A 26,824-nucleotide genomic window follows, 5' to 3' on the forward strand; every position below is an offset into this window, starting at 1 on the left:
ACATGTTGCATGCAGAGTGTTGTCAGCGGCAGACTGTTTTCTTTTGTATCGATTACGGATGAATAAAGCAAACACTTGTCAGGTCTGTATATACTGAAACGACTGTTTAAGAACAAGCTGATCAAAACATCCTGAAAATCACATTCGGTGTGTGTGTTTGTGTGTGTGACGGTGAAACATCACACACTTTCACATGAGAAAAATGATGCTGGTAAGAGTCATGTTTTATTCTTATTGAGCATTTTAGTAAATCAAAAATAACATCAAGTCTGTGTTTCCATGTACGCCAAACATAATCATCCTTAGTGGAAGCCAGTCTATTCTTTTTACCTTAATACAAGTTTATAATCTCGATTCTTTTTTCTTCCTCCAAGTTCAACAGCCTTCTTTCATTTTCCCTTCTACTTATTCTCTCACTCTGAGCGCTACTCCCTTTTTTTTCCTCCTGCTCTTTCTTCCAGTCATCTGATCCTTTGGATCAACTCCTCTGGAGTTGCCTTGCCCTGAGGTTGACAAGCGCTCTGATTAAAGGGCTTATTAGCTCGCTGTAAATGAGAAGCCGATTGTCATTTTGAAGCAGGCGGAGGAAGCCTGTTGCCAGCCAGGGGAGAGTGGGCCCCCAACATGGAAGAGGAAAGAAAAAAACCAACGGGTGACGTAAGGAATGAGAGCCTTGGAGCAGCCGCACAGCTAACAAACCATTTCCTTTATTCCCATATTCACACACACCAAAAGAACCCCAGATGGGTTGTGTGTGTTACTCCAGTTCCCCCCTCCTTCCTGCTCTACTAATTAGATAGGTCACAACTGTGAGAGTTCTGGCTATGGGTCAACGGAGGCACTCGCTGGCAAGTGGAACCCGAAACTCTAACCCCAAGTCTCTCTCTCTCTCTCCCACTCACTCCTCCCGTCCCTCTTATTATCCCTCAGCCACTTGAAAAGCAAGAATATCATGTTATGGGGTGAAAAGAAGCAGAATGAGCAGTGATTGGGAAAGTATCTCCCCAAAACAAACATGTCATGGTGGATTTGGTCTTAGTCAGACAAATGGCGTAGTGTAGACTGCGAAAGTGGTCCAATTTACAGCACAGACAATGGAGTAAACAATACTGATTGAGGAGTAAATGGATGAGGCAAATGGTGCTGACTCTAACTTAGAAGGCAGTAGGCCTGTGTTTGTCTTCTCTTTTGAGTTTTTAGTTAATGACAAATGACACAAAAATAAGCAATAAACCTTGCGCAGCACAACAAATAAGTGGCTACAGGGAGTTTAAAATACTTTTTGTCTTAAAATATTTTGGAAAAAAATTGAACAACTAGCAAGAATCAAGAGAAAACGACTACAACGGCTCTTTCATAACTGTCTGCTATGATCTCAACAACAGCTAACAAGCACCTGCAGAGAATCCAACCATCTGTCCGCCTCCATACAGCGAGGCTAACAAGCTAGCAAATACATCACCAGTGCCATAAGACACATCCACAATAGGATGAAGTGAGCAAAAGCTAAGTCAACAGTCAGAGCTGATTAAATACAGGGCCACCGAGGAAAGCTTCAGAGCGCGGCTGAATGAGGGAATATTTGGATAGCTGTTGAGAGGAGCATTGTTGTCTCACATGATTATAGAGTCTGCTGGAGGACTGGACGGTCTCTCTGCCCGTCTGGAGGTGTAGAGGCCTCTCAACACAGAGTGGAGATGATTAGGATGGATGACTCAACTGATCAGCTTGAGTGTGGTTACCCTTCAAGGAGAGGTTTTTAGTGTGTTGGGTTCTGTGGAGCTGCCGCTTGTTTGTGTGTGTGTGTGTGTGTGTGTGTGTGTGTGTGTGTGTGTGTGTATATAGAACAAAAGAAAAAAGTATGTCGGACCCTAAAAATGCACATGCATCTCAAATAAATAAAGGGCTCCCACACATATTCATGGACAAAATTTCAAAATTTTCCATGGATTTTTAAGGGCCCATAATAGAATTTATATTTTGGAAAAGCATGCGCTTCACTATGTCTGAGGCACTTGGTTACTAAACTTTTCGTCACACATGTAGGAGAGTCTTGTTTCCCTTAACAAATGCAGCCACACTAAATCAGATATGCATGTTACCTGTCTAAAAGGGGAAAGCTTGGTTGGTGTTAGTCCTGGAAAATGAAAACAAATCAAATCAAAATGTTGATGCTGAAATGATTTATCATGCAGCGCTTAGTAAAGGCAACAGCTAACTTGCAGAAAATAAGTTTTGCTGTTATGTTACATCAAATGGAAGGTTATCCCCTGATGATTAATTTTTTTTTCACACAACAGAATTCCATGACTTTTCCAAAACTTTCAATGACTTTTACTAATTCCATGACTCTTCCAGGGCTGGAAATGTTTTTCCATGACCATGAGAACCCTGAAAATAAGTGCATCAATTTAGCATCAAAAAGCAAGAAGCAAACAAGAATTTGATTGTGGCATTTCGCTGCTTCTCGTAGTCTTAAATTACAATGAAATATTTGTAGGTTTTGGACTGGTCATTGGAAAAAGAAGAAGATAATTATAAGATTAATAAAAAGTTACTATACATCAGAATACTGTTCTCATAAGGGTAATATGACATCTTGTAGGGCTTGGCAGCAACTCCATATCATCGCTTAGGCTGTATGTCCACCAATGTTTTCCCTCTTTTTCCCTCTGAAAATGCCAGGTGCTTCTCAGGAAATGCCCAGCTGGGAGCGGTTTGGAGGCGGAGCGTGTTTAGCTCAGACACTTTGGTTGCATCTGGTTGCTATGACATGTAACATCCGCACAAGTAAAAATGTTGGCGGGGGGTAGAGTACTTTCTCTTGCTGAAGGGAAGGCTGAAGACCGTAGGGAGATAGGATGGACCCACTAGTATGTTTGGGTTGATCAGAGGAAAGATATATTAATATACAATATATTAACATGTTCCTCCTCCATTGTTTTTGTTCAGTACTTTTACATCTAAGATGTGAAAGTTGGTCTATTTGTCCTGCACCTCCTCCTTTTTGATTGGACGGTTGGGTAAAAAGTGACGGTGACAAACGCAGCATTAATTCCAAAGTTGAACATTGTTCAAGGCTTGTCAAAAAGAAAAAACGCTCAGCGCAGAATAAAAGCTCAGGCCCTCGTCATTTTGCCGGTGTTTGTTGTATTGTGAAAAGACATGGCGCTCCCATTGCAAGGAATTTTAAAAAATACACTGTCCTCATTAAAAAAAGAAACACTTCTGTGGAAACGGCCCCTTATTAACTTAATCTGAATCTTATTGTGGTTATATCATCTTATTTACACATTTATGTTGTCCGAATAAATATTCAAATCATGCTGCAACTAAAGGCTGGCAAAATTAGTTAAGAAAGTTTTTGTTTTTAAGCACAAAGAAGTATGAAGTTCGTATGGTCACCCCAGGTCATATCTGGCTCCAAAAATCCAAGATGCTAATAGCCAGAATGCTAAAGTCAAGGCTGTGGTGATGGTGACATTACAAAGGCTGTGTCCATTATTTTTTACAGTGTATGAGTGTAACCTGTTTCATTGGTTTCCCATCAGATTTTTATTTTGCATACATCTGCAATATTGTAGTATATATTAATGTGGGTTCCCTACAGACTTTTTAAATGTCAATCCAAATGAAGTTTAAGACCAAATTTTACAACCACCAAAACAACAAAACAAACAAACAAACAAAAAACAGAGGTTACGGTCAATTTTCCCCAAATGTTTATGTAATATAAAACATGATTTATGTTGGTTCCACTATCCCAATCTGCCTGAAATTAATGCGAGAGGCATTTGGTCTGTTATTTAAAAAAAAAAAAAGAGATATACAGAGAGATTAACAATATTTTCAGATTTTAAATTGCAACAAAAGAATAAAGGACTTGTAGAATCTTACTTTCCATGTGCCAAACATTTTTTAAACTTCTGAAAGATTGATTTAAGACATTTTAATACTAATTAAGGCCTTTTATTTGGATTTATGAACTCCATGTCTTTTAAGACATTATAAGGGACTGTGGGAACCCTGTTAATATCAGAAAAAATCCTAACAAAATACAGTGATAATGATTTCTACCATGCTGCTAAGCCCTTATCTTCTTGCAGTTACATGCTGTTGGAATAGGTTATACATTTTGTGTTTTTGTGTGCTTCGCTTCTCCTCCTTTTACTCTAGAGCTGCCCCATCCAATAAAGCCAAAAAGCCAAGAAATAAAAAAAAAAATAAAGTATTTGTTGCTATTAATGCTTAACTGAACACATTAGCTTGGGACGGGGCAGAGGGCGCAGAAAACGGTTTAAATATATAAAAAATTACGACAGATTTCCAGGAGTTTGAGAGGCAGGGGAGATAAAGTGCTGGAGTGTGAAAACAGACCAATACTGAAAAAAAAGCATCTCCGTAGATTTTGGCAGGAGTAAAATGAGCGAGTGGAGGAGTGCAGGAAAAGGGAGAAGGACAACATTAGTGAGTGAGTATGTCAGCAGCAGTAGATCATCCCATTTCTCAGGCTCTCATCGGCCTCCTCCATTACGTCATTGAAGAGGAGGACGAAGAAGAGGAGGGGGAGAGGGATGGGGAGGCAGAGAAGAAGAGGGGGGGCAGCTCGTAAAACACTAAGCACACAGTAAACATGTCTGCCCTTATGCATGACAATACCCTACAGTGAGCGCTGCCTGACATTAGCCAGATAACCCCCTCTATCCCACGTGCTAGTTCCCATCCAACAACAAGGCTCTCAGAGGAGACACCAGGGGAATAGATTAGCGCTTGGCTAACATGGTAAACTGTGTTCTATTACACAAGGCCATACTGGGCTAGACGACGTTAAGATTTTCACTCACTCAGTCATTCACAAGTGCGTAAGTATATCTTAGTGGTTAGAGACTGGTCTTCGCAGTGGTTTACCTCAACTCACACATGAATTCCCGTGGGGTTCCTGTGAGGATAAGATGTGGAGGCTGGTGGGAACGGCATTATGTGCGTCCCAGCGGCTGTCTGATCAGAGAGTGCGGTGCGGATGAGAGGTGAATGTAAACAGCCATGATCTTTGACTTTGTGTAGCTGGTGGTCTGAGCTGGGGAGCTATCATGTCTGGCTATGTGTCTTGTGGGAAAAAAAGTGGGACATGCTTTTGTCCTCTGTGCTCTCTATCAGATTTCACACAGCTGCCGGGCAATGCTGCATAATGACACATAAAATTTGATAATATTTTGAGCATTTGTCACAATACTCAGTCATGTAATTTCTCTAATCAGGTGGCCAATAGCACCCAAAATACCCTCTTTCCTCTTGCTTGATCATAAACTGGTTGGATAATGGACTTGGCCGCCATGATGACATAGTTTCTGAAAGTGTGAACAGCTGTCAGCATATAAAACTGACAAACTTCAGAAATGGACTTTCAAAGACGCTGATAGTGTGAGTATATGGGATTTGAGGAGGTAAAGATGATTTGGCTCATATTAATATGACACTTGTCTGTTAGCACTGAGTAGTCATGTAGATGTTTACCTCTGCAGGCAAGATTACTGAGGGGTGACCACATTAACAGCTGTAGGATCAAGCGTGAGGCTCGCCATCATAGTTCAAAGTGGAAATTAGCAGAGTCAGTTCAGAGAGAACTTCCATCAAGCTTTCAAGCTTAAAGCTGTAGCTACACTACAAAAGCAAACACACAGTCCTGATAATAAAGGCGAACAAACAATTGCCTGCTGAGACACTGAAAAATCACAGAACAACATGGGCCTCAAGATGCATTTTCTTGTTTGGCTACCTGTCAAATATAAGCGCAATATTCACCTGCTCTAAATCCAAGATTGGCCCACCAAGTGCTGAAAAGCTTCTTAGATGTTCAACCTTTTTAATCAGTAACTTGTTTACATTACGTCATTGTCATTTCTTGCTGAGCATTTTGAATACAGCAGCTGGTGTCAGTTCATTTGCTAGAAATGGCTGCCCACGATTCCACGATCGGAGCCCTTCGGTGAATGAAATCACTGTTATTGGCTATTCAGCTCAGCGCACGAGAAGATAAATGGGGGTGAAAAATGTAAACAAAGGGCAAAAGTCAAGAGGGAGTGAGGTTGAAACAAGCTTATTATATAAGGTCTATGACAATAGATTTAAATAGATACATTAGTCTCTAGTAATTGGTTAAGGAAAATCGAATCCCCCTCTCCATGGAAATCTGTTAGAGTTGATGCAATGTGAGTGTGACGAGTTGACAATTCTGTCTTATATCAGACAATGTGCGACCACCGCTTGGCTCCCAAACATTACTAGTTAGGCAAAACAATGAGATCCGTAGCAATAAGCGTTTCACATTACAGGAACTGTTTGAGTCACTGTTTATTCAATGAGTCATTTGATTAAATACTGATTGAATGTCAACATTTAAAAAAAAATTAATAGAGAAATCTTGAAATCTGGGCATTAGGCATAAGAGTAAGAAACGGTGCATGTGTCATGCAGTGGAGCAGGCTACATCTTATAAAATGATCAGCTGAAATGGTTTCGTCGTTCTGTAATGGAGTTCTGAATTAGTCACAAAAATTGACTGCCAAATTCTTGCTCAAGAAATGGGTTCCCATTTGTACATCATGTCAGAGGATCCTATTACATGTTTTTAATGGAGGAGATAAGAAAGATGGGGTCAAAGCTAAAGTGATTAGATGTAGATTGTAAACCTCAAACTCCAATACGTCATCAGGGAGAGCAACATGAAGCATCCTGTTATTGCAGTCACATGGAAAATCACACACACCATGTCTGATTCACACGCTCTGATCGTGGTTTCTTAAGGCACAGCACAGGTATCAGAGGATTTTTACACACAGTAAATACTCTTCCAAAGTAGCACAGGGACTACCTTCTCCACATAAAGTGAATAATGACAAAAAGGATGACTTAAAAAACTTTGGTGTCTAACATCCACAGAGCAGGGGTGTGTTGGGTACTGACAGTGAGGGTTTATCACACTTGGGGGGTGACCTGTGGTCAGCCCTCTCTATCAACTTCTGACTCATCACTCAATCGGCTTTGCCCATTCACCAAGAGGAAAGTCTCTCACTCTTTCTGTGAGGGCAGTTTAACTGATGTCTCTGTCACTGTTTTGAGTGATCCGATGCTTTATAACGCGAGAAAAGGCCGAAAGTAATGTGCTGCCCGTTTCTCCCATGTGTGTGGTTTGCAGGTCTGTCAGCAGCACTACAAGAGCGCAGATGACTGAAGGGAACCAAACATGTGAACAATGGAGCAGCAACTGGGCCCCGTGGAGTTCAGATAGGTTAGATGGTCATTGAACCCCCACCTTCTACAGAAAAGAAAAAGGGGCAGTCTTTGTTGTCAGTTATTAACGAACAAATCAGTGTTTGGTATGAAAGAGCAACAAATACTTGTCGACTTGGAAATAGATGTATAAAATCTGTGGAAAATAACATTAAGCAACCATATATTGATCCGGAACTATCACTGCATTCAAAAGTGCATAGAGTGCACTTGATACTCAATATGTGTACTACTGTTCAATACACTTGTGTGAATAAACAGATGTGTATCTTTTCAGATGCATGAAGCTGTAATTACCACCTAACTTACTGAGAGCCTGTCTCCCATTGGAGAGACCTAACTGTGGTGCACTGTGCCTACCTCAGCTCTACTGGCATATACAATACCCGACAGCAAGCATGATGATCCTAAGCTTTATATATCACACCTAGAAAAGTGTATTTTTTCTAAAATCTCGCAGTGTTTTAGCATATTAAATCGCATGTGTGTCAGTGTAACCATCCAACTCCCAGAGACGGACTTAAATAATCATGCAATTGCATTCCATATGGCCAAAGATGTGTGCCCAAAAACTACTTCATTTATACTTTGCTTCTTGGAGATGCAGACTTATTTTGGTGCAAAGGTTTGATAATGAGCAAGAATGTAGCACAACATGAGAGCAGTGCTCAATTTATTTAAATGTGGAAACACAATAGAAAATATTTTTTCCTGAAAGCAATGAATATTCGTAATCTCAATATTAATCAAAATTACTATGATAATCATTTTGGCCATAATCCTGCAGCCCTATGTTGAAGTGCGGATAACCAACACAGAGCTTTAAAGTCTAAACTATGTAATTTTACAGATTTTTGCAGCTTTAATGTGTTAATCACAGCCTCAAAAATCCTTACTTAGTACACCACTGGACTACTCACATTAGGGGATGACTCCTACAACAGAGTGTGGTTTAGGCTGCTCCATATCTGTAGCACCAGTGAAGCCTGGACACATGACAGCACAGGTAAACATTGATGCGCACACACAAACTTGCACAAGCATATACACACGATCACCTGCTATCGCACTAATGGTTAGCAGACCTGAGAAGTGAGATGTGGTCATATATAGTGGAATGTCAGAGAGGCTGACAGTGCCCAGAGACATGTAGTTATCTGGTGGAGGAGGGATCAAGTTCTTAACCTCTCCTTCGACCTCCTGGTAAAAACAACAAGCAGCCCCTGATCTCTGTGGCATGCCGCCTCAAGACCCGCTGTCTCTGCCTGTATGTGTGTGCGGGTTTGTGATGGGTCAAGAAAGAAGGAGTGTGCCTTTACAAGCAAGTAAGTAAGTGTACTGTAGGCACTTCAGTGCAGTGAAGGTGCTTTGTCTCCAGTGAGTCTGTCTAAAATCCAACCATTCCTAAACACGTCAAAGACACAGTTTTCAACTGAGCTGGAGCCCTCAGTGTTGCGTAAGCCAGAGGTTAAACAACAATTTGCGTAGGCACACACTTGCAGTTAATCTGTTGCCATGCAACACACTCTCTACTAAACATTAGTGATGAACTATGACACATCCAACACCAGAGCAATATAAACCAGGCCTCAGTTTGATGCAATGTTTACATCTATCTTCTGCTGGATTTTTTTTTTTCTTTTATTACCAACCATGCAACTCTCACTCATGACAACAAAAACAAGCTGCCGTTTTGCACAGCAGCACAATCCTTTACTGTGAGAGGCTTTTAATGGCCTTTCCAGATTGGGCCCTAATTAGCTGTTAATCATCTAGGGCTCATAACCAGAGTGGAGACAGCAGGCATGTGTGTGTTTGTAAGCGTGCGCGCATTTGCGTGTGTTTGCGTGTTCTCTCCTGCTGTCTATCCTTGTGTTGCGAGACCATTAGCAGCAGACAAGCTAAAGAGAGCCAAACAGCCCATTAACTCCTTCAGTCTTCGTCTCTCTTCTCCACCATGCTCATCTCTCTCCCAACAGTACCACAGTTGCCAGCTGACACCCTCTAATGCCAGCTATCTGTCATGACCAGAGACCTGTCCACCCACGCATCCCTCCCTCTACCTCTTCCTCAGCCCATTTTATTTCTTTATTCTTCCAATCTAACCTCTTGTACTCTTGCTTGCTGGTTCTGTCTATATACATTTTGTAGGTAAGCCTGGGCCTTTTAAAGGCAAAATGTAATCAAATGCTAGTAATATACCGTTCACTGCTCAAAACCTCCATAGGAAAAAATCCAAATTCTGTTATTGCATGACAGATTAACTCAACATGAAAAATATATTAAAGTCTGAAGCCAACATCTTGCAGGAACTGATCAATCTGAGCATATTTTTACCGCCCATTCCAACCCAAGTTCACTGATCAGCAATGTTACAAACTTGCCCTTGCACTAACCCTTATGAAACCTCAGACAGCTCCTTTTTTTTTACTGAGCATGTTTTATTTCTTGCACCTACACCTGCCTGCTGGGCTTGAGCTGCACGCCGGATCAATATCTCAATTTGCACACAGTCGAGAAAGAAGCCACAGACTGAAATTTTTATCAGCCTGGAAACAGTAACTAGCAGGTAGCTGTGTATGAATGCAGACCATTTGGATAAATCTAAATTGCCTCTGCAGTTCTAAATTGGGCACAAAGGAAAGGAGCAGAGGAATGAGATGGCAATGAAAAGCCGCTTTGTGCTTGCAGGAGCACAAAGCACATTAACACACAGATGCTAACAAGTTGGTTTCTTCAGGGTTACTGTTTTGACTGATTTTTAGTGTGTACAATAATATTATCCAAATTGCGAATATTCTAAAGCTGAGTACGTTCGACTTCTGTATATTAAACAAGAATTACTCAGGAGAGCACTTGAGATGGAATATTACACCTACTGTACAGCAAAGTAAGATGGTAAAGCTGGTGAAACAGTACTAAAATAAAACATGACAGAGCTGCAACTAACAAGTGCTGTCACTGTCAGCTAATCGGTTAATAATTGCACTAATTAACTGATTAATTCAGCTGATTGAATGTCTTTAAATTGTGAAGAATGCCCATCATCAGTTCTGAGTTCCCTAAAATTACAACCGAAATAAACAAGTTTGCCGATGTCACATATCTGCGCATTTTAAACTATTTGGCAGTTGTGTACCCAGAAGTAATCATTGCTGTAAGTGTGACATTAAAGAAGGTATATACTATGTGTGTTTCCCACATAGTATATAGTACCAATTGTCATTGTTTATATTGTTATATGTGCAGGATATTTCACTCCCATTTGAGCAATAAAGTCCTGTCTAAAAAAGACAAATGAAATGAAATTGTTGAGCACCATATGACAGCTGTTATATCTCGAAGTTTCTTTTCTGGAATTGCAAAAATTCAAGTATATCCTCTTTTTTCGCACAAATTAGCACAGTTCCCTGACTTAGTACAGAACTGCCAAAAAGCATGCCACCTCCAGAGCAAGCTTCACTCGATACAACCACCTTGGCCTAGACCATGGTGACAGCTAAAGAGGGAGAAGTGTGTGATTAATGATAGGGGCCTGGTCATATCAGCAGGCTGGTTAACAGACCCCACCACAAGACTGCACAGGTCACAGAGCACACCCAGCCTCATCAGCACCCATTACTCCTGTGGGCACACATTGCACAGGAAGCTACATCTGTTTTTACCCCAAATAAACATTTTACTGGAAGGGAATGTGGCCTGTGAAAGAATTAAAAATCGAACAGACTGAGGACTTTTAAGCAACAAAAACGTGTGCATAATTCTTTGAATTGTAACCCATGTTTGTAATATATAGTCTTTTAGTTTCACTTAATAATACCCTGTTTATCCAGAGAAATTTTCATTTAGATGGACAGCATGGCCTTTGAGAATCAGCAAAACTTCATATAAAGTCAACAAGTTTTTGAAGTCGAAGGACTAAAAGTACCAAAGAAAAACAAATTCCAGCAAAACACACAAAAGGTATAATAAATCTATCTGGTGCTTTTTGACCTTCTAAAGCAAAGCAAGGTAATCTGATCTAAAGAGTAACCTTAGTTTTTAGCATAGTGTGTGCATGTGTGTGTGCCATCTACAATGAAAATATGACAGCAATTCCGACAACATCCGACATGCATATCTACTGCATATTTCTGCTTTGGGCTGAAAAGGCGGCAAGGGGAGATCAGAAACAGGATACTGCATCATTTCTCTGCACACAAACGCAATCACAAACACACACACACACGAACGTACACCAGATGTGGACGGAGCAGGAGCAGAAGGAGAGATGGCGAGGTGGATAGGGGATAGGGATAGGAGGGTGAGGTGATGTTGGATCACTTTGCCAACACGGCAATCTGAGAGCTGGGGCATGTCGGAGGAGCAGGAGGCTCAGGTAACAGGAAGAACTGCGAGACGATCAGGAAATAACACTGTCTCTTTGAATTAGCATTTCCAGCTAAAGAAGGGGGGGCAGAAACCTCTGGCAATACTTCAGTGGGTCTGGGTTATGTGACATATGAGGCAGAGACAGAAATATGTGCATGCATGTTTACGATGTGATTTAGCGACTTGTAGATATTAAAAATTTTAAAAAATCTTAATGATAACAATAATCAAAAAATAAAAAATAAAAGGTCTAGTGTGTAGGATTTAGTGGCACCTAGCGGTGAAGATTGCTGATTACAGCCAGTTGAAGTTTCTCCCAAGTGTAAACATGAGCTCACAGCAAAGATTTCTTCAGTGTTCAGTGTTTAGGAGGTTTGTATCAGAAGCTTAATTGTGCAGAGAGGTCTTGACTTCTCAGGCCCGGTGAAGTAAACCAGTAAAAACACTGAATAAAGCAATTTCATGAAAAAAAAATCTGTGTTTTTGACCCTGTTCATCTTATCACAGAGGGACTGCTAAGTACAGTGGCTGACATTAAAATGTGAATGGTCTTATCTAGAGCCAATGTTTGGTTTGTCCATTCTGGGCTACTGTAGAAACATGGTGGGATCCATGGACGAGGACCCACTCCCTTTGTAAATATACAAAGCTCATTCTGTGGTTACGAAAATTGGCAGTTCTTAAATTTAAGTCTTTATAAACTTGAGAAAACCTATTTGTTATACTGTATTCCATTTCTGTCGATAAATATCCCCCAAAATCACACACACTGAACTCTCAACACTTGTGCTTGCATGCGCATTTGTGCACATCTGTCCAGGTTTCTTACCAGGCGATTGATGCGAACAAACTCTTCTGGGCTCTTGGCCCAAGGTGGCAGCTCCACATTAGAGACCACAGTGCCGTCCTCCATCACTCCCAGGTTGTAAGTGTTGGCGTTGACAAACATCTCGGGGAGGTAGTAGAACTCTGGGATCAGCTCCTGCGTGCAGGCATAGACACACATTTTTACAGGTCGATTACAATGCTACAAGCGAAACAGTGATTGTAAAATGGTAATTCTGAATGAGGGATGCTGCTGAAATTACAGAAGTCTTGGAGAAATCACCAAAAAGCCCTGTAAGGGGGACAGATTTGGAAAGGTGTGATCTGAATATGTCCAAGAGCATTAAGTTGAAGAAGTACAAGACAAAAAGAGTTTAAGAAAAACAGAACGCCAATCCCTGTATAAATCCAGTTCAGAAATGATTTAGAGATTGCACTGTGTGTGTCTGTTACAACAGTTACACAGTGGAGTTTTCCAAATTGTACAATTTTTCATGGTAATTACATTTCTGACTGCTTGTCTGCTGCCCACATTTGTGCTTTGGCCACTATAGAAGATGTCAAAAACCCCTGAGCGTGCACTCCATTGTGGTTTTTCCCTTTTCAGTACTTGTTTGTCTGTATCTAAGCAGCAGAAAACGTTTTTTTTCTCTGCTTTGACCCCCCCTCCTCCTCCACAACAACTGAAAAAGTCAGAGTCAGCCAAATTCTTTCCTAACTATGATGATTTTATTTGGCTGTCCCAAACAACACAAAGTATTTTCAAACTGGCGGGCACTGAAGAGAAACATAGTTATGACATGAGATGTAACCTGATATGTATAGCCATTCGTCATTCTTAACAAAGCAGAACTGGCCACAATGAGTGTAAACATAAAGATTGAGTTTGAGCTTAAAAACATGTAGATAAATCCATACTGCCCTGCAGGCCTAAACTGTAATGTTCCTGTTGTGGGTATCGCTCACTGATTATAAAACACAAAGATAGAGCAGGGTGTCTTCATTTTGGGCTGATTCATCTAAATAGTAAAAAGAGTGGGGTGTGAAATGTATATTGTGTTGTAACAATTGATGTTAATATACTGTGTTAAAGGTATACTATGCAGGAATTGTCATCTACTGACAGTATCACTAGCAAAAGTAAAAGCCAACCCCACAAGCTTTGTCCACTCACCATAGAGTACCTCTGTAATGAGTCTTACAACAAGTAAATTAATTAGCAATTTAGCACTTCTGGTTCCCTCGTCTCAAAGTCTTTTGGTTTTTTGAATGGATTTTTGGTTAGAAGCCTGAAACAAGGTCTGTGGTTAACACAAGCTGAAGAGACTTTCATGTTTTGTTCTACAGCACAAAAATACATAAGTAAATACCCCACACACGAACTTTGAAGCTTTTATGTGTCTCAAAAAAGGCGATTGCTAACAAGTAGCTAAATGAGACTACAGAACGTCATCACATGTGGCTACGCCGAATGCAGCTTTACGGCGTCATAGTGGTGGCAACACAGCCATAGTGTAGTTCGTCACTTTTTACTTCCGGCGATTACATTCAGGGTTCAAAAATCCTGAAAGCGATGTTCATTTGTGAAGATTATCTTGCTGAACAAAACATGTAAGTATTATAAACGTTTATTTAGAGTTCAATAGTATTAAATTGCTTTCTAATAAAACTTATATTTTGTCATATCTCATGGTATGATTAGTCGAACGCTACAGTTTCACAATATAAAGACATTTGTTTTGGGGATTTGATGGTGACTCTGCTGTCTGTGAACAAAGCTTTTGTGTCTACAAGTGCTGACTGGTGCTCTTGAGAAGAGGAGAAAGCCACAAACATGTTGACAGTCTGACATCAGAGATGAATACACCACTGCCAACACCAAGCTGACATGCTGTAGTCTGTAAGGAGAGCAGCAATGATGACAGCGTGGAGCACACAAATATTATATGCTAAAACTTGAGCAGCTGGTTTAAATTCATGGTTTCTAAAAAACAATATATAGGCTATGTATTTTTCTGCAAAAACTCTGCCCTCTACTTGTATTTTTTAAAAATTGAATTTCCTGTGTTTGGTGCGTTTATGGTCGTGTATCTCCACAGTGCTCAGGTAAAGTAAGCGCTTACAAAAAGGAAGTGGCCAGGTGCCAGGCGAACGCCAAACGGAAGTTGGTGTTTACATTCACTTTTGCTGGTGAGCGTGTTTACAAACAATAACTGACAATCTGAATAGAGAACCCCAGTAATGAGTCCAAAAACCCAGAAATCTGTTAGTCAGTGGGTTTTTTAATGTGTTTTTTGGTTAGATGCCTTAAATATGGTCTGTGGTTAACACAAGCTTAAAAGACTTTCCCATTTTGTTCTATGACATAAAATGTCAGTATATATCACATTCCCAAACTTTGAGGCTTTTATGTGTCTTAAAAAAAAGCAGTTGCTAACAAGTAGCTAAATGAGACTACAGGCAATCATCACTCCGAACCGCACCAAACACAGCTTTAGAGCCTTGTGGTGGCAATGCAACTGTAGTGTATTTCATTTTGGCCTTTTTACTCATGGTGATTGCATTTAGGCTTAAAAAATCCTGAAAAATGGTGATCATGGTTTCTTGCTGAACAAAATGTGCAAATATCAAAAACATTTGTTTACCATAGAGCTTATTTTCTGCAATGATACAAAATCCAAAGGAAAAATCCCACAGGCTTTTTGACAAGGGCACCAGGGCAAAGTTTGCCTACAGAAAAACATCATCCCTGGGGCACTCCATACTTCTAAGCATTTTTTATAACACATTTTTCACAAGCCTGGTTGTGCACAACACGATCTCTAAAAAAATGCAAATACACTCTAACAACAACATGCTCCTTTCATTAAATTAGCTGCACATTACATCCACCTCTCATCAATGGGGTGCAAACATCCAATCAAATGAGCAAGCAAACACACAGGTTTAAAACAACATGGCACTTCCTCACTTCTGAGATCTCTTCACTCCACAAAACCTGACCTGAAACAAAAGGTCAACCTCTTAACGAGGCTTCCAGCTCACCCAGGTTCACTGGCTGCAGCCTGCTGTAAATTTGAGCTGGAGGTGGCAGGATGCACGCACACACACGCACACACACGCCAACAAAACCTTGAGGGCTTCGCTCCCCAACGCTCGAGCCTGCCTTGCATGGACCATTATGTGCAGTGGCCCCTTTGCTCCAGCCTGGTCAGAGGCCAGCCCCTCTGATCCCCAATCCTGTCCTGTCATGGGTCACTGGAAGGGGCTCTGGCCTCTGGGCTCCTCTGCTACACTTCCACTGTTGCTACCTCTAACCCCTCTGCTCTTCTCTCTCCCCCTCTGATGCCTTTAGGCTGAGGCTAGGGGTCAGGGGATTGGGGGCCGGAGGTCATGCTAGCGTCAACCAGGCTAGAGACACATTGAATCTGGGTGTTGTAAGCTATTATCACCCCGTCTTTACCAGTGGGGTATGAAAACAGTGGGGCTTTTTGCCCTCTGGCAGGGACAGAGGGCTGCTATCAATGGCTCCAATGCTAAAGCTAAATGGTGTACTTAGCATACTAAATTGATACATCTCGTCCCTAATTCCTCTTTTGCCTCAAACATGAATGTGTGCATCCAAGTGGATAAAGTCGAATGACTCTCATTGAAAATATGCTAAGAATTCAAACTTAACATGGAAACAAAGTGATGTGGTCCAGATTTCCCTTTTATTTTGATCTGAGGTTGAGCTCTCACAGTTTGATCCACATTGACAGGTCTAGACTGAGAGAGCAAACGAGGGCTCTTGTTGGGCTTTCGCAATCAAGCATTGGCCAGCTACGTAGTAACACAATCCATATGTTTTATCGGCGGGATGTGAAGGGGAGGGGGGGTGGTAAACGCAATCAAGCATCAAAACCCCCAACACCACCACTGTTCCCCCATCCAGTGACCCAGTGCCAGGAGACCAAGCAAAACCCAGCTTTGACAGAGAATGTCTGACTGTAGTCGTAAATGTTTTAGGAGTGTAGTTAAAGTGTGCACTGGGGGTTCGAAAGGCCTTCAGTATGAGAATGACCTGTGCTGTTGCAGGGCAGATCCAACAGCTCAGCACAGTTTGGGGGCCCAACGGGCAGGGATTCAAGTCCAGGTTATAGCTGGCTGAATCTGAGACAGACGGCTGGGACAGATGAGGATTAGTCCAACGCTTTGATCAGAAGACCAGGAAGCTTTCATTGCATAGGGACAATGATTGGTAGTGACTGGACATTACTCTTTTGAAACCTTTTTCTTCTTTGTCTGTATGGATGCTGGATGGGGATTTATTCTCCTGGAGTGCTCAGGCCTTTATCTCCTCTAACTTCCACCCCTCTTACAAGTGAACCATCTCAAAAGGAAAGTAGGTAACTTTTTCCTTTCAGAGAGGATTTTAACATCATGTGAATCAGTGTGTGTGTGTGTATATATACAGTACCTTGACATCAGATGTGTCCCTCTGGCAGTTCCTCCATGCCCGGGACACTGAGGAGAAGGTGCGGTCAGCATGATCAAACTTTCCTCCTTGGAAGTTGAGGAAAAATGTGGTGAAGGGCTCCTGTAGATTAGAAAACAAATTAAGTCTGCATTCAAGATTCAGCTACTGTTACTGACTGAAATAGATTCCCTTGTGTGCGATAAAAACATGCAATAAAAGTCTGCGTCTTGCTGTTCAACAAAGCACTAAGTCAACAGATTTGAACAAAAATCTGCTCTTTCCACACACAATCAAACAACTGGAATCCAAAAATGAACAAGTGAAATAACAATAATCCCAGGGAGCTACTAAAGCCAATACACTCATGCTACTGATGCATTTCTAATCATGTATAATCTTGTTAGGACAGATCAATAACTGTCTCTCTGACGCAATAGCCCCCAAGTGACATGGGCACAATATGCTGTGTGGCCACACAACAAACTAATACTGAGGATAGCTAATTAAGCAGCCTGAAATGACGTACGCCTCATTTGTTAAAAAAGTGTACAAGGTTAACCACATTGTATCTCATCATGCCGTTAAACCAACAGAACAGAATAAAACACGCTGTAAAATCTCACAAATAAGTACACAATAAAGACAGTTCACATTTATTGCACAAATAGTTTTCAGTTTCTCTCTGATGTTAAGTTTGATCTTTAAGTGAGACTTGTAAGTGAGGGTTTCTGGTAAAGTGGCTTTAGAATAAGCCCGCTAATGATGTGCAGGGATCAATGAGGTAGCTCCACTGGGAGTCACTGAGACAGTGAGCTACTGGGACAATAACTGGAGAAAACTGCACGTTGGAGAAACTTAGTAACCTCCCTCTCCCTAGAGTGCAGTAAGGAAAGATTGATGGCATCTATTCAACAAAAGGTACCGAAAGAGAACACTGCGGTGCACAATTTACACTCTTCAAAAACTAATCAAATAATGTAGAACACGTGGTATTACTCAAATATTTTAATATTTGCTTGAGTGGATTTTTTTTTATGGCAGACATTTAATTTCCCTGTTGTTGTTCTATTATATGGCAAAACAAACACTATAATAAATTATATGCTGCAATAAACCAGGAACAATATGCATGTAATGCAATATTTAGCATATATATATTCTCTACTTGAAATAAATAAGCTGGTGTCTAGAATCTAGGTGCCTCATTTAGAATAAATTTATGATTACATTCAATTCCAAAGGAAAACAATGAATATAAATCTAAAATCGATAGTTTGACAAATAAGGTATGCATATAATGCATATAGCAGTGCAAATTCTTTTAAAACAGAGTGGAAGTGGGACCTTTTCACACCAAGTGTATGAGCTGCATTATTTAAAATGAACAGGAACATCCTGGACTACATTTTTTGGATGGACATAAAAGCAACAATTAAGTTAACTGAAAATAAGTAAATATTTTCTAAATGTTCTAATTTCTTGCAATTTGTGAATTATTTCTTATCAAGTTTCTCATTGCCTTTTTTGTCATGTTTTTTAATGAAACCACACCAATTCTGTCAGGGTTCAAAGAGTTAAGAATGCTGGAGAAGACCTTAAATTACAGATAACTACAAAATGATGTATCTTATTATATACACTTCACTTACGATTCGCAGTAGCCACATCAGGGTGAAGCTTGAAGTGGAATAGTGGGTGCCATAATGGAATTTGGGCACCTGATCATCCTCCCAGGACTCATATCGGTCTGAAAAGAATGCTGCCCTCTTCGGGTTCAGAGCACCAATGGGCTATGGAGAAAATTCAAACATAAAACATATGTTCAGATATGTTAAAAAGTAAAAAAAAAAACACAAAAAAAAAAAACCATGCAACTTCCTTTGACTGCTGCTTGACATGAAAACAGAGATACAGACGAAAAATGACAAACACATGGGCGTGACAGCAAAGCAGGAGAGGATTACTGATTTTACTGTGAATACATTCACACACCACTCTGCAGCATACCAGTTGCAAGGCAAATTAAGCTGGTAACCTTTGTGCAATATCAAATGAATATTAGATGATGTTTCCCTTCAGACAGAGATCAATCCTTCCCACAGAGTGCTTTTTAGAGGCTGTGAAACAGAGCCCCCGCAGCTGTAGTCTGTCAGAGAAAACTAATGCACTCCAATGAAAGAGTGCCTACGAGGAATATCAATAGCAAGGCTACGAGTTCCTTTAATTTCTACTTTTATTAATCTGTAACTAATACACTGGTCACCAGCCCTATTTGTAGTCTAGAAAAATGGTTAAGTTGCATTAATTTTCCATCACTCTGCAAAACCAATAACCCTGTGCTGCTCGGCTATTATTTAAATACTCATTTATAGAAATCACTTTCAGGCTGGTTCAATTTTTATTAGTCTTCTGCTGGCTGCGCCTCATTCCCTCAAACCCCCCTTCATCTCTCTCTCTCTCTCTCTCTCTCTCTCTCTCACACACACACACACACACACACACACACACACACACACACAGAGAGAGGATCAATGGTAATGGAATGATGGCCTTTTGAGGATGAGAGCCTAGTAGGGCGTGGATCAATTGAATCTCTTTCATATCATAGGGTGCCTGTCACGGCAAGGCTCATCCAGGGCCAGGCATTGATATCGATCTGCGCAGTGGCTACTGTTTTGTGTTGGTGTAATGGGGCATGCTTGTGTTCATGTATCAGCGTGTAGTGGGAGTGATGCACACAGGATTTGTGCAGAATTAGCTTCTTTTGGTGTGTGCATACATTTTGTAATTTTGTAAATAGCGTTCCTGAGTGTGTGTGTGGATGTACTACGCAAAACGCCTCATGCCACCACACTGTGCAGCTCTGCGCTGACAGTGATACACTGTGGGCTTCCTCAGGGCCACTGGGGGTGGGTGAGTACACACAGTGAATTATACATCAGGCCCATTGGTCTGATTTATAGCCCTAATAACAGTCGGCTCATTAAAAAAAGAAAAGGGAGAGGAGGCATATAAAATAAAAAAAGACTGAAAGTGCCACAGTGACAGAGCGAGAGGGAGAATTGTGTGTGAGTGCATGTGGGGGCTGTTGGTTTGCGCGCACCCGACATTGTTTACTGCTGTAAATTACTGTGGGGCTACCGCTCTCCGCTTACAGTAGCTACAACAGAGCGGCGGATGACGGCGCCGTACATCAGAGCGGAGCGCCTGGCAGTGTGCTGATGAAGCGCCTGCTGCCGCCCCAGCACAGATTGGCCTAATATGTCGTGGCAAAGAATAGCACTCTGATGAGGGCTCGGATAAATGAACCAATCTCGTAGTTTTAATTAGACTGGAGAGAAAGCTACAGAACAAAGATGTGCTGGTGCTTTGAAGGGGAAAACATCAGAGAATTAATCTTGGATTAGTCCTAATCAGTTCTTTATCAACCGTGGAGGTAGTGACGGTGTTACAGAGTCATTTAAAGACAAAGTTAGGATAACTCTCACAAGAAATAATAACCAAAACTATATGGCAGGTATCTCAGATTTTTAGGCTCTGATTCATGTTAAAAACAAACCACGTAACACCTACTTAATGTAAAGAAGACATTCACAAAAACATTAAACTGATAATTGAGATTATACATGATGCATTCTGTATGCAGTCCGTCTTAAATATCCCCAGTGAATCTGTTCAATAAGAAAACTTGTTAGCCTCCCAAATTTTCCTAACATAAAAAGTATGCTCAGAGGAACAAAAAAATGCCTTACAGAACAACAAGAATCTTTCTGAAAACTATTATAAGAACACTATCTGGTGGTACTTTGCTTTTAAAACAATAATGGGTCACCGGTGATGAAGTATAATGGCTTACCGACGATTTGAGCATCACTTGGGCTTTGAGTCATAAATCAAAAGAGCCTTTTGAAAGGAGTGTTTATGTATAATGTCCTATTTAAACAGTGAAAATGGTGTGGAGGGCCTGGGGGATAAACATATGGGGCACGTATGGTGAAATCAATACACCATTAGCTGATGTGGCTGTGAGTAGTAGGTTATAGCACAAAGGTACAGGCAAAGCTCAATAAATCCTCGCTATTTCTGTTACTATGCAAATGCAGACTGCTTAATCTTTTGTTAGGAGGTTAACAATTCTTTTAATCGTTTGTTGTGCTTCATTATAAGCTGTGAAACAATAAGAATGACCATGCTTTTGCCTTCAGGGGAAATGTGTGCCCCACTGACCAATTACAATCATCCCACAACTATCTATATATGTAGGAGTAGTGCATTTTTGAGGGGAATTTGTGCAGGACCGGAGTGTACGAAAGGCTACAGGAGAGTTACAACACTTGCAGTCAGTTCTCGTGTGTGCTTATCGTGACTACAATGTTATCTCGGGGGTCGACGTTTGATGTCAGGTTGAGGTTAGAGTTTATGATAAGAAAGTCCCTGGGGTCAGAATGGCTCTGGCGGCAGGGAACATAAATTCTGTGTGGCCTCTGTTGTGCTGGGGATGATGACAGTGTGTGACACACACACACGTTCATGGCAATTTGGCTTCTCAATGTCACTGGAGGCTTCTCAGATGACCTGTTTCTATATGAGACAACCAACCGACGTGACATAAAGGGGGGGATAACAGAGATGTGGATGGTGAGAAAAAGAGACAGAGTGAGAGGCAAACAGAAGGAACAATGAAGAAAAAAACAAAACAAGGTGGTGAAAGATGCAGACAAACAGCAAAAAAAAATAACAGCAAAGGTCAGAAAACATTAGAATGCAAAGCGAAGAAACACAAATGATTGTGGTGCAGAATTGGGGGGTGAGTGCTGATTTGGGGGGCTGTGCAGCGCTGCTTGCCCTTTTCCAGACATTGCAGTCTGCCACGGTCCACTGGTCATACACTGATATCACACGTGTGTCAACAACATGAATAAAACAGATGTAATAAAGATTGGCCCCGCTCCCTCCCCTCCGCTGTTATTCTGTTCTCCGATGACAAAAAAGGATGGCAAATGATGTTGTTCTTATTCTCTTAGACTCTCTCCTCTTCTTTCTTTTGCTCTCAGATTGTCTTTCTGTTTCTCCTCCTTTCACCCATCTCTTCCTTCATTCACTCAGCCCCCGGGGCTGCAAGGCTTGACTGTGCACAGAGGCTTAGCTGTCCAAACTCCAAGGCAGTGCAAAGGAGAGGAGCAGGAGGCAGAACAAGCTTGGAAACTGAAGGAGGGATGCATGTTAGTGTGAATCTGTGTGTGTGTGTGTGTGTGTGTGTGTGTGTGTGTGTTTGTGGGGCAAGTACAATTGTCACATTTCATCCTACTGGGCAACATGAAGCCAGATAAACAGAGGAATTATGCAGCTTCATACAGAGGGGAAAGCTACACTGGGAGGGATGAAAACAGCGAATAGAGACACAGAGGAGCAGATCGGAAGTGAAAGCACGACTGGGGAGAACCTAGGGGACAAGGTGTTGACTGTTGGGGTGTTTGAATGTGTATGACAGGGCGGTGTGAAAGAATGGAAGTGTGAGTGGATGGTTCATGTGTTTGAAGTATAAATGTGCAGGGCGGCTGTATTGGATTGGATTTCACCATGCACCACCATTAGTCGATCGAAAGAAAATTAACTGCCAATGAATTTTGATAATCAAATAATCATTTTAGTGTTTTTTTAAGCAAAAAAGTAATTTTCTGATTTTAAGCTTGTTAAAGGCTTACTTCACCCACAGAATGACCATTTGTAAATCACTTAGTCATGCTGTGTTACCTTGAATTTCAGAAGAAAATTTTGTTTCACTTGCACACCACCACAGAAAATTGCAAACAAATTGCCTCCAAATTGCCTTGCCTTGCAAACATATTGATTTATTAATTGATTGGGTAACACGTTTAGCTACACCAAAACTGTATCAAAACATACGCTTACAAACACTCAGTAATACCCTAAATCTAACCCTCAGTATTTCCCAAACACATGCATTTTCACTAAAATCTTAATATTTAAAAAAAATAATAAATAAATAAAATTATTAAATTAAACTGAACTGAAAGTAAAACTTATCTGTGCTCTCCAAAGCCAGACTCCAATAAGGTTTTTTTGTTTGTTTGTTTGTTTTTTTCACAAAAATGCATGTGTTTGGGAAGCACTGTGCATGCCACTAGATAAATGAGTCTTGGATTTTTTTTTTGCTGCTGAATTAAATGCAAGCTTTCTGTTTTTTTTAAACACTATTACTATTACTATATAATCAAAAAAATAAAGGGTAGATTGAATTTAGGAATTTGATTCAATTTAGGGGCCAGCGATCCATATTTGCCTATATTATCTGCTCATTTAACACAGTTGGTTACAGGAGAAGCTGCCACCCCTTTCTTTGCTTTTAGCCAGAAAAAATAAAAACAGCATATACATAATTGGAAACAATTAAAACTGGTTCATTCTGTTTGAAAAGGCTCTCTGGAAAAAAATGTTTTTATTTTAATTTAAACCCTGATCTTTTTCCTAAAACTTCAGGGCTGTCTGACTTGACAAAAAACTTCTCCCAGCATCCTTGGGACGTGGATTAACAGCAAGATCTTTTCACTAAAGTACATCTCAATAATAAATGAAGGATCATAAACAAAACAACTGTCTTTCCCCCATGTTGTTAGCATAAGCCTAAGGCATTTTACACTGCATAAATTAGCTTAGCGGCTAGCGGACTTTTCCTTTACTCCTAACTTAACCAACTTACTATTATTTATGATTTGACTTACTCACCGCTGGTTTAAGTCCCTGCAACTCCTGACAGAACAGCACGGATGACTTTCAGTCTACATGCAGGTTATTTTCAGTCACCATTGTTGAAACAGTGCAGCTAACATAACGTAATGTTAGCAACATAATGTTAGCAAGAAGCCAGTTAAGTGTCTCGGCGGTACGTCGTGTTTCCTCAGTACGGCTTTTGTTTACAAATGACGTACGCTGTCTCTGATGACTCGCAGTTTCTCCGAAAACAAAACATTCCCACACTGATGATGTATTCCCGAGTAAACACATCAGTACACAGTCTAATGCTCATCATCTTTCTCTTGGCTGCCCGCCATTATCTGCCGGAAGCTGCGTGACGGTGACACAGAATTTCAAAATAAGAGCGCGCAGGAAAGCGGATGATATGGATCCATGTTTATACTTTGCATCAATGTAACGTCACCGTTGCTCATTTATATCAATGCATCGTTACACCCCTACTATTTTTTAAGCTCTGTGACAGAGCTATGGCCATTTTCTGACTAACCAAAACACTGCAACAAAAAACTGCCAACAGTGGTGATAAGACAGAGGCCCCTGCACTTATGGGAGCTACATTGTGTGTATTGCTCTGCATGTTTTGTAATCAAAGAAGGCCCTAGCAGAAAAAAATGCTGGGTTTTCTGTCAAAAAAGTTGGACATGGCTCCAACTATTGCAAAAACGTGTTCGCATTCCTAATGGGTTACTTTATAACATGAACGTCATAATGCTATTGTTTATCTTACATTTGTCAAGAAAAGAGTTTATTTCTGCAGTGATAAATCTGGAGTTGTAAAATCCTGCTTCATAGTATTATAAACTGCTGTGTAGCATTTTGGCAATAAATAAACCTTAAAATTCATGGATGTTCTGGACTTTCTGGACCGTACTTTATTAATCTACAGCAACTCATCAATACCAACACAGCCCCATTGCACTTTTTAAATGCATTTCTAGCAGTAATATGTTAAATTCTGTCTCACTAGATGAGTACCTCCACCTCTCCCTCACCCCACAGGAACATGGGATGCATGAAAGACCTGAACAAATGCCCTCAAGTGCAACTCTGAAAAGCATTTCCTCCAACGTATCCCCTGTCCATTAACACATGCCTTTTTGTTTCCATGGCTGATTTATTTGGTCATTTTGGTTCCAGCAGCTAGACAGTCACTCAATCATCTCACTCTAAAACTAATCCTCTGTCCTCCCACTACTGGACAACATTACGCACAAGTGATGCTCAGTTCAATAAGGGGAGCTGGCACGCAGTAGGAGTAGGTTTTTCAGCTTTTTTTCCTTGTATGTGTATGTGTGGAAAAGACAGGGAGTTCATGCGAGTAAATAATTGCATGTCTACTTACAACATGGGGGAGAATCTTTTAAGCAGTTTCAGCGGGGTGAGTATGTGTATTTTATGTTCCAGGGAGCATCTCAGGGCAGGCATCATTGTTTTAAGCTTAATCAATTGATGCCTGGAGCTACCAGGGAGTATTACTTCACTTCCTGGGGTGTTGCAGAAGGTCAAACTTGAAAGAATTCAATTATGAAGTTTGAATTACAGACAGAAAATGATAGCCCAACCTGAAAAAGGGGTGTCTAAATGAGAGAGCCTGTGCAGTACAAATCTGATTTGTACTGCAGCAAAACCTAGCTGCCTCAAGTGACACAATCTAACAACTAATATTTAACATATCACCTGCAGTTTGTGGAAATCTGTCACAGTATTGACCTGATTCCATTTATTAGCAAATATATGAAACTCACCAAACCACTGGATTTAGATTTGCCAAGATTTGCCAGGGGTAATGCCGAAGATACAATACATTAATTACAAAAGTGTCTAAGAACATCTGGCTGATGCTAATATCGTTTATTTTTCAGTTTCCAGTAACTTTTAGTCTCTTTGAACCAAAACAGCCAATTATTTAAGTATCTTAATGAGAAGAACAGAGCTCAGAGCAACTTCTTTCCCCAGGCTGTGAGACTGCTCAACTCCTCATTCAACGCCAAAAAGATGTAGCAGGATTTAGGATCAACTTTAAAGTCATTTTTTCTTAAACCGTGTTTAAGAAAAATGAAAAAATCAACCTTGTACCTTGTAAAGATAGCAATCAGCCACCAGTGGTTAAAGCAACTACAAGGATTTTCAGAACTACACACACACACACACACACACCAAATATTACCTCTCTTTTAGAAAAATACTTTCACATTTCCTTATCAATTACTTAACAACTAAGTTCTATTGAATTCTTGAAGAAAACGTTGTTTTCCTTTCATCCCTCCACTTTGAATTAAGAATCCAAAAACTGAGAATGAATTGAAGCTCCTCATGAACTGTAGCAAAGGGAGCCATGTTTAACATCAAAATATCCATTTATCAAGTCTTCCGAACTTGTGCGGTATAATCCAAGCATCATTTATCCAGTCGTGTGTTCAGTAGTTCCCAAACACATGTATCTTTGCTAAAACCTCACCATTTCAAATACTTTGCATAAACAGTGCAGGCATGCTAGTCATCCATGCTGGAGACTGTTTATGCGGAAGTGTTTTAAATACTAAGGTTTTGAGTGAAAATGCATGTGTTTGGGAAGTGAGCAGCATATAACTGAATAAATTAGACTTGGATTATAACGCAGGAGTTGTGTGAGAGGTTGTAAACAGATGTTTTGACATAGTTTTGCTGTTGTTGAACATTATTCCCTCTGTTTTTCTCTGTTTTTGGATTCTTCTTTCACTGTGGAGGCATGTAAGAAAAACAAAGTTGTTTTCCCAAATTCAACATAACATAGGGTGAGTTATCGGTATACAAATGATAACTTGGGGGGTGAATTACTCCTTGAAGTGTCCTCCCTCTCTTTGGGGTTAAGAAAAAGAAAAGACAAGTAAAGTGAGAGGAGACGATCAGCCTACAGTGTCTCACCTTGGACAGATCTCTGAAGTTGCTGGGCAGAGTGAGGTCAAGTTCCTCTGAGTCATAGTTGGTGATAACCCAGGGGAAAACCGGGTACTGGTTTAGGTCATTATAGGTCCGGCCTGGTGAAAGGTAAGAACACAAGAGATGAAGATTATACAAGTTATATTTTAAGGACAAACAACACAAGCTCAAAATGAATTCTGT

General features: G+C 40.6%; 1 protein-coding gene across 5 annotated transcripts in view; it reads right to left on the reverse strand.

The window, feature by feature from the left end:
- lrba (LPS responsive beige-like anchor protein) overlaps positions 1-26,824 on the reverse strand; it is a 228,068-nt gene that overhangs the window by 37,034 nt on the left and 164,210 nt on the right. For all 5 annotated transcript variants that reach the window (XM_042484501.1, XM_042484504.1, XM_042484503.1 and 2 more), the window contains 4 exons: positions 26,627-26,739; positions 18,595-18,735; positions 16,946-17,065; positions 12,491-12,643 (listed from right to left, as the gene is read on the reverse strand). In XM_042484501.1, the coding sequence (XP_042340435.1) occupies positions 12,491-12,643; positions 16,946-17,065; positions 18,595-18,735; positions 26,627-26,739 (527 nt within the window). The remainder of the gene's footprint in view (positions 1-12,490; positions 12,644-16,945; positions 17,066-18,594; positions 18,736-26,626; positions 26,740-26,824) is intronic.

This window comes from Plectropomus leopardus, chromosome 4 (assembly GCF_008729295.1).
Source record: "Plectropomus leopardus isolate mb chromosome 4, YSFRI_Pleo_2.0, whole genome shotgun sequence".
NCBI lineage: Eukaryota > Metazoa > Chordata > Actinopteri > Perciformes > Serranidae > Plectropomus > Plectropomus leopardus.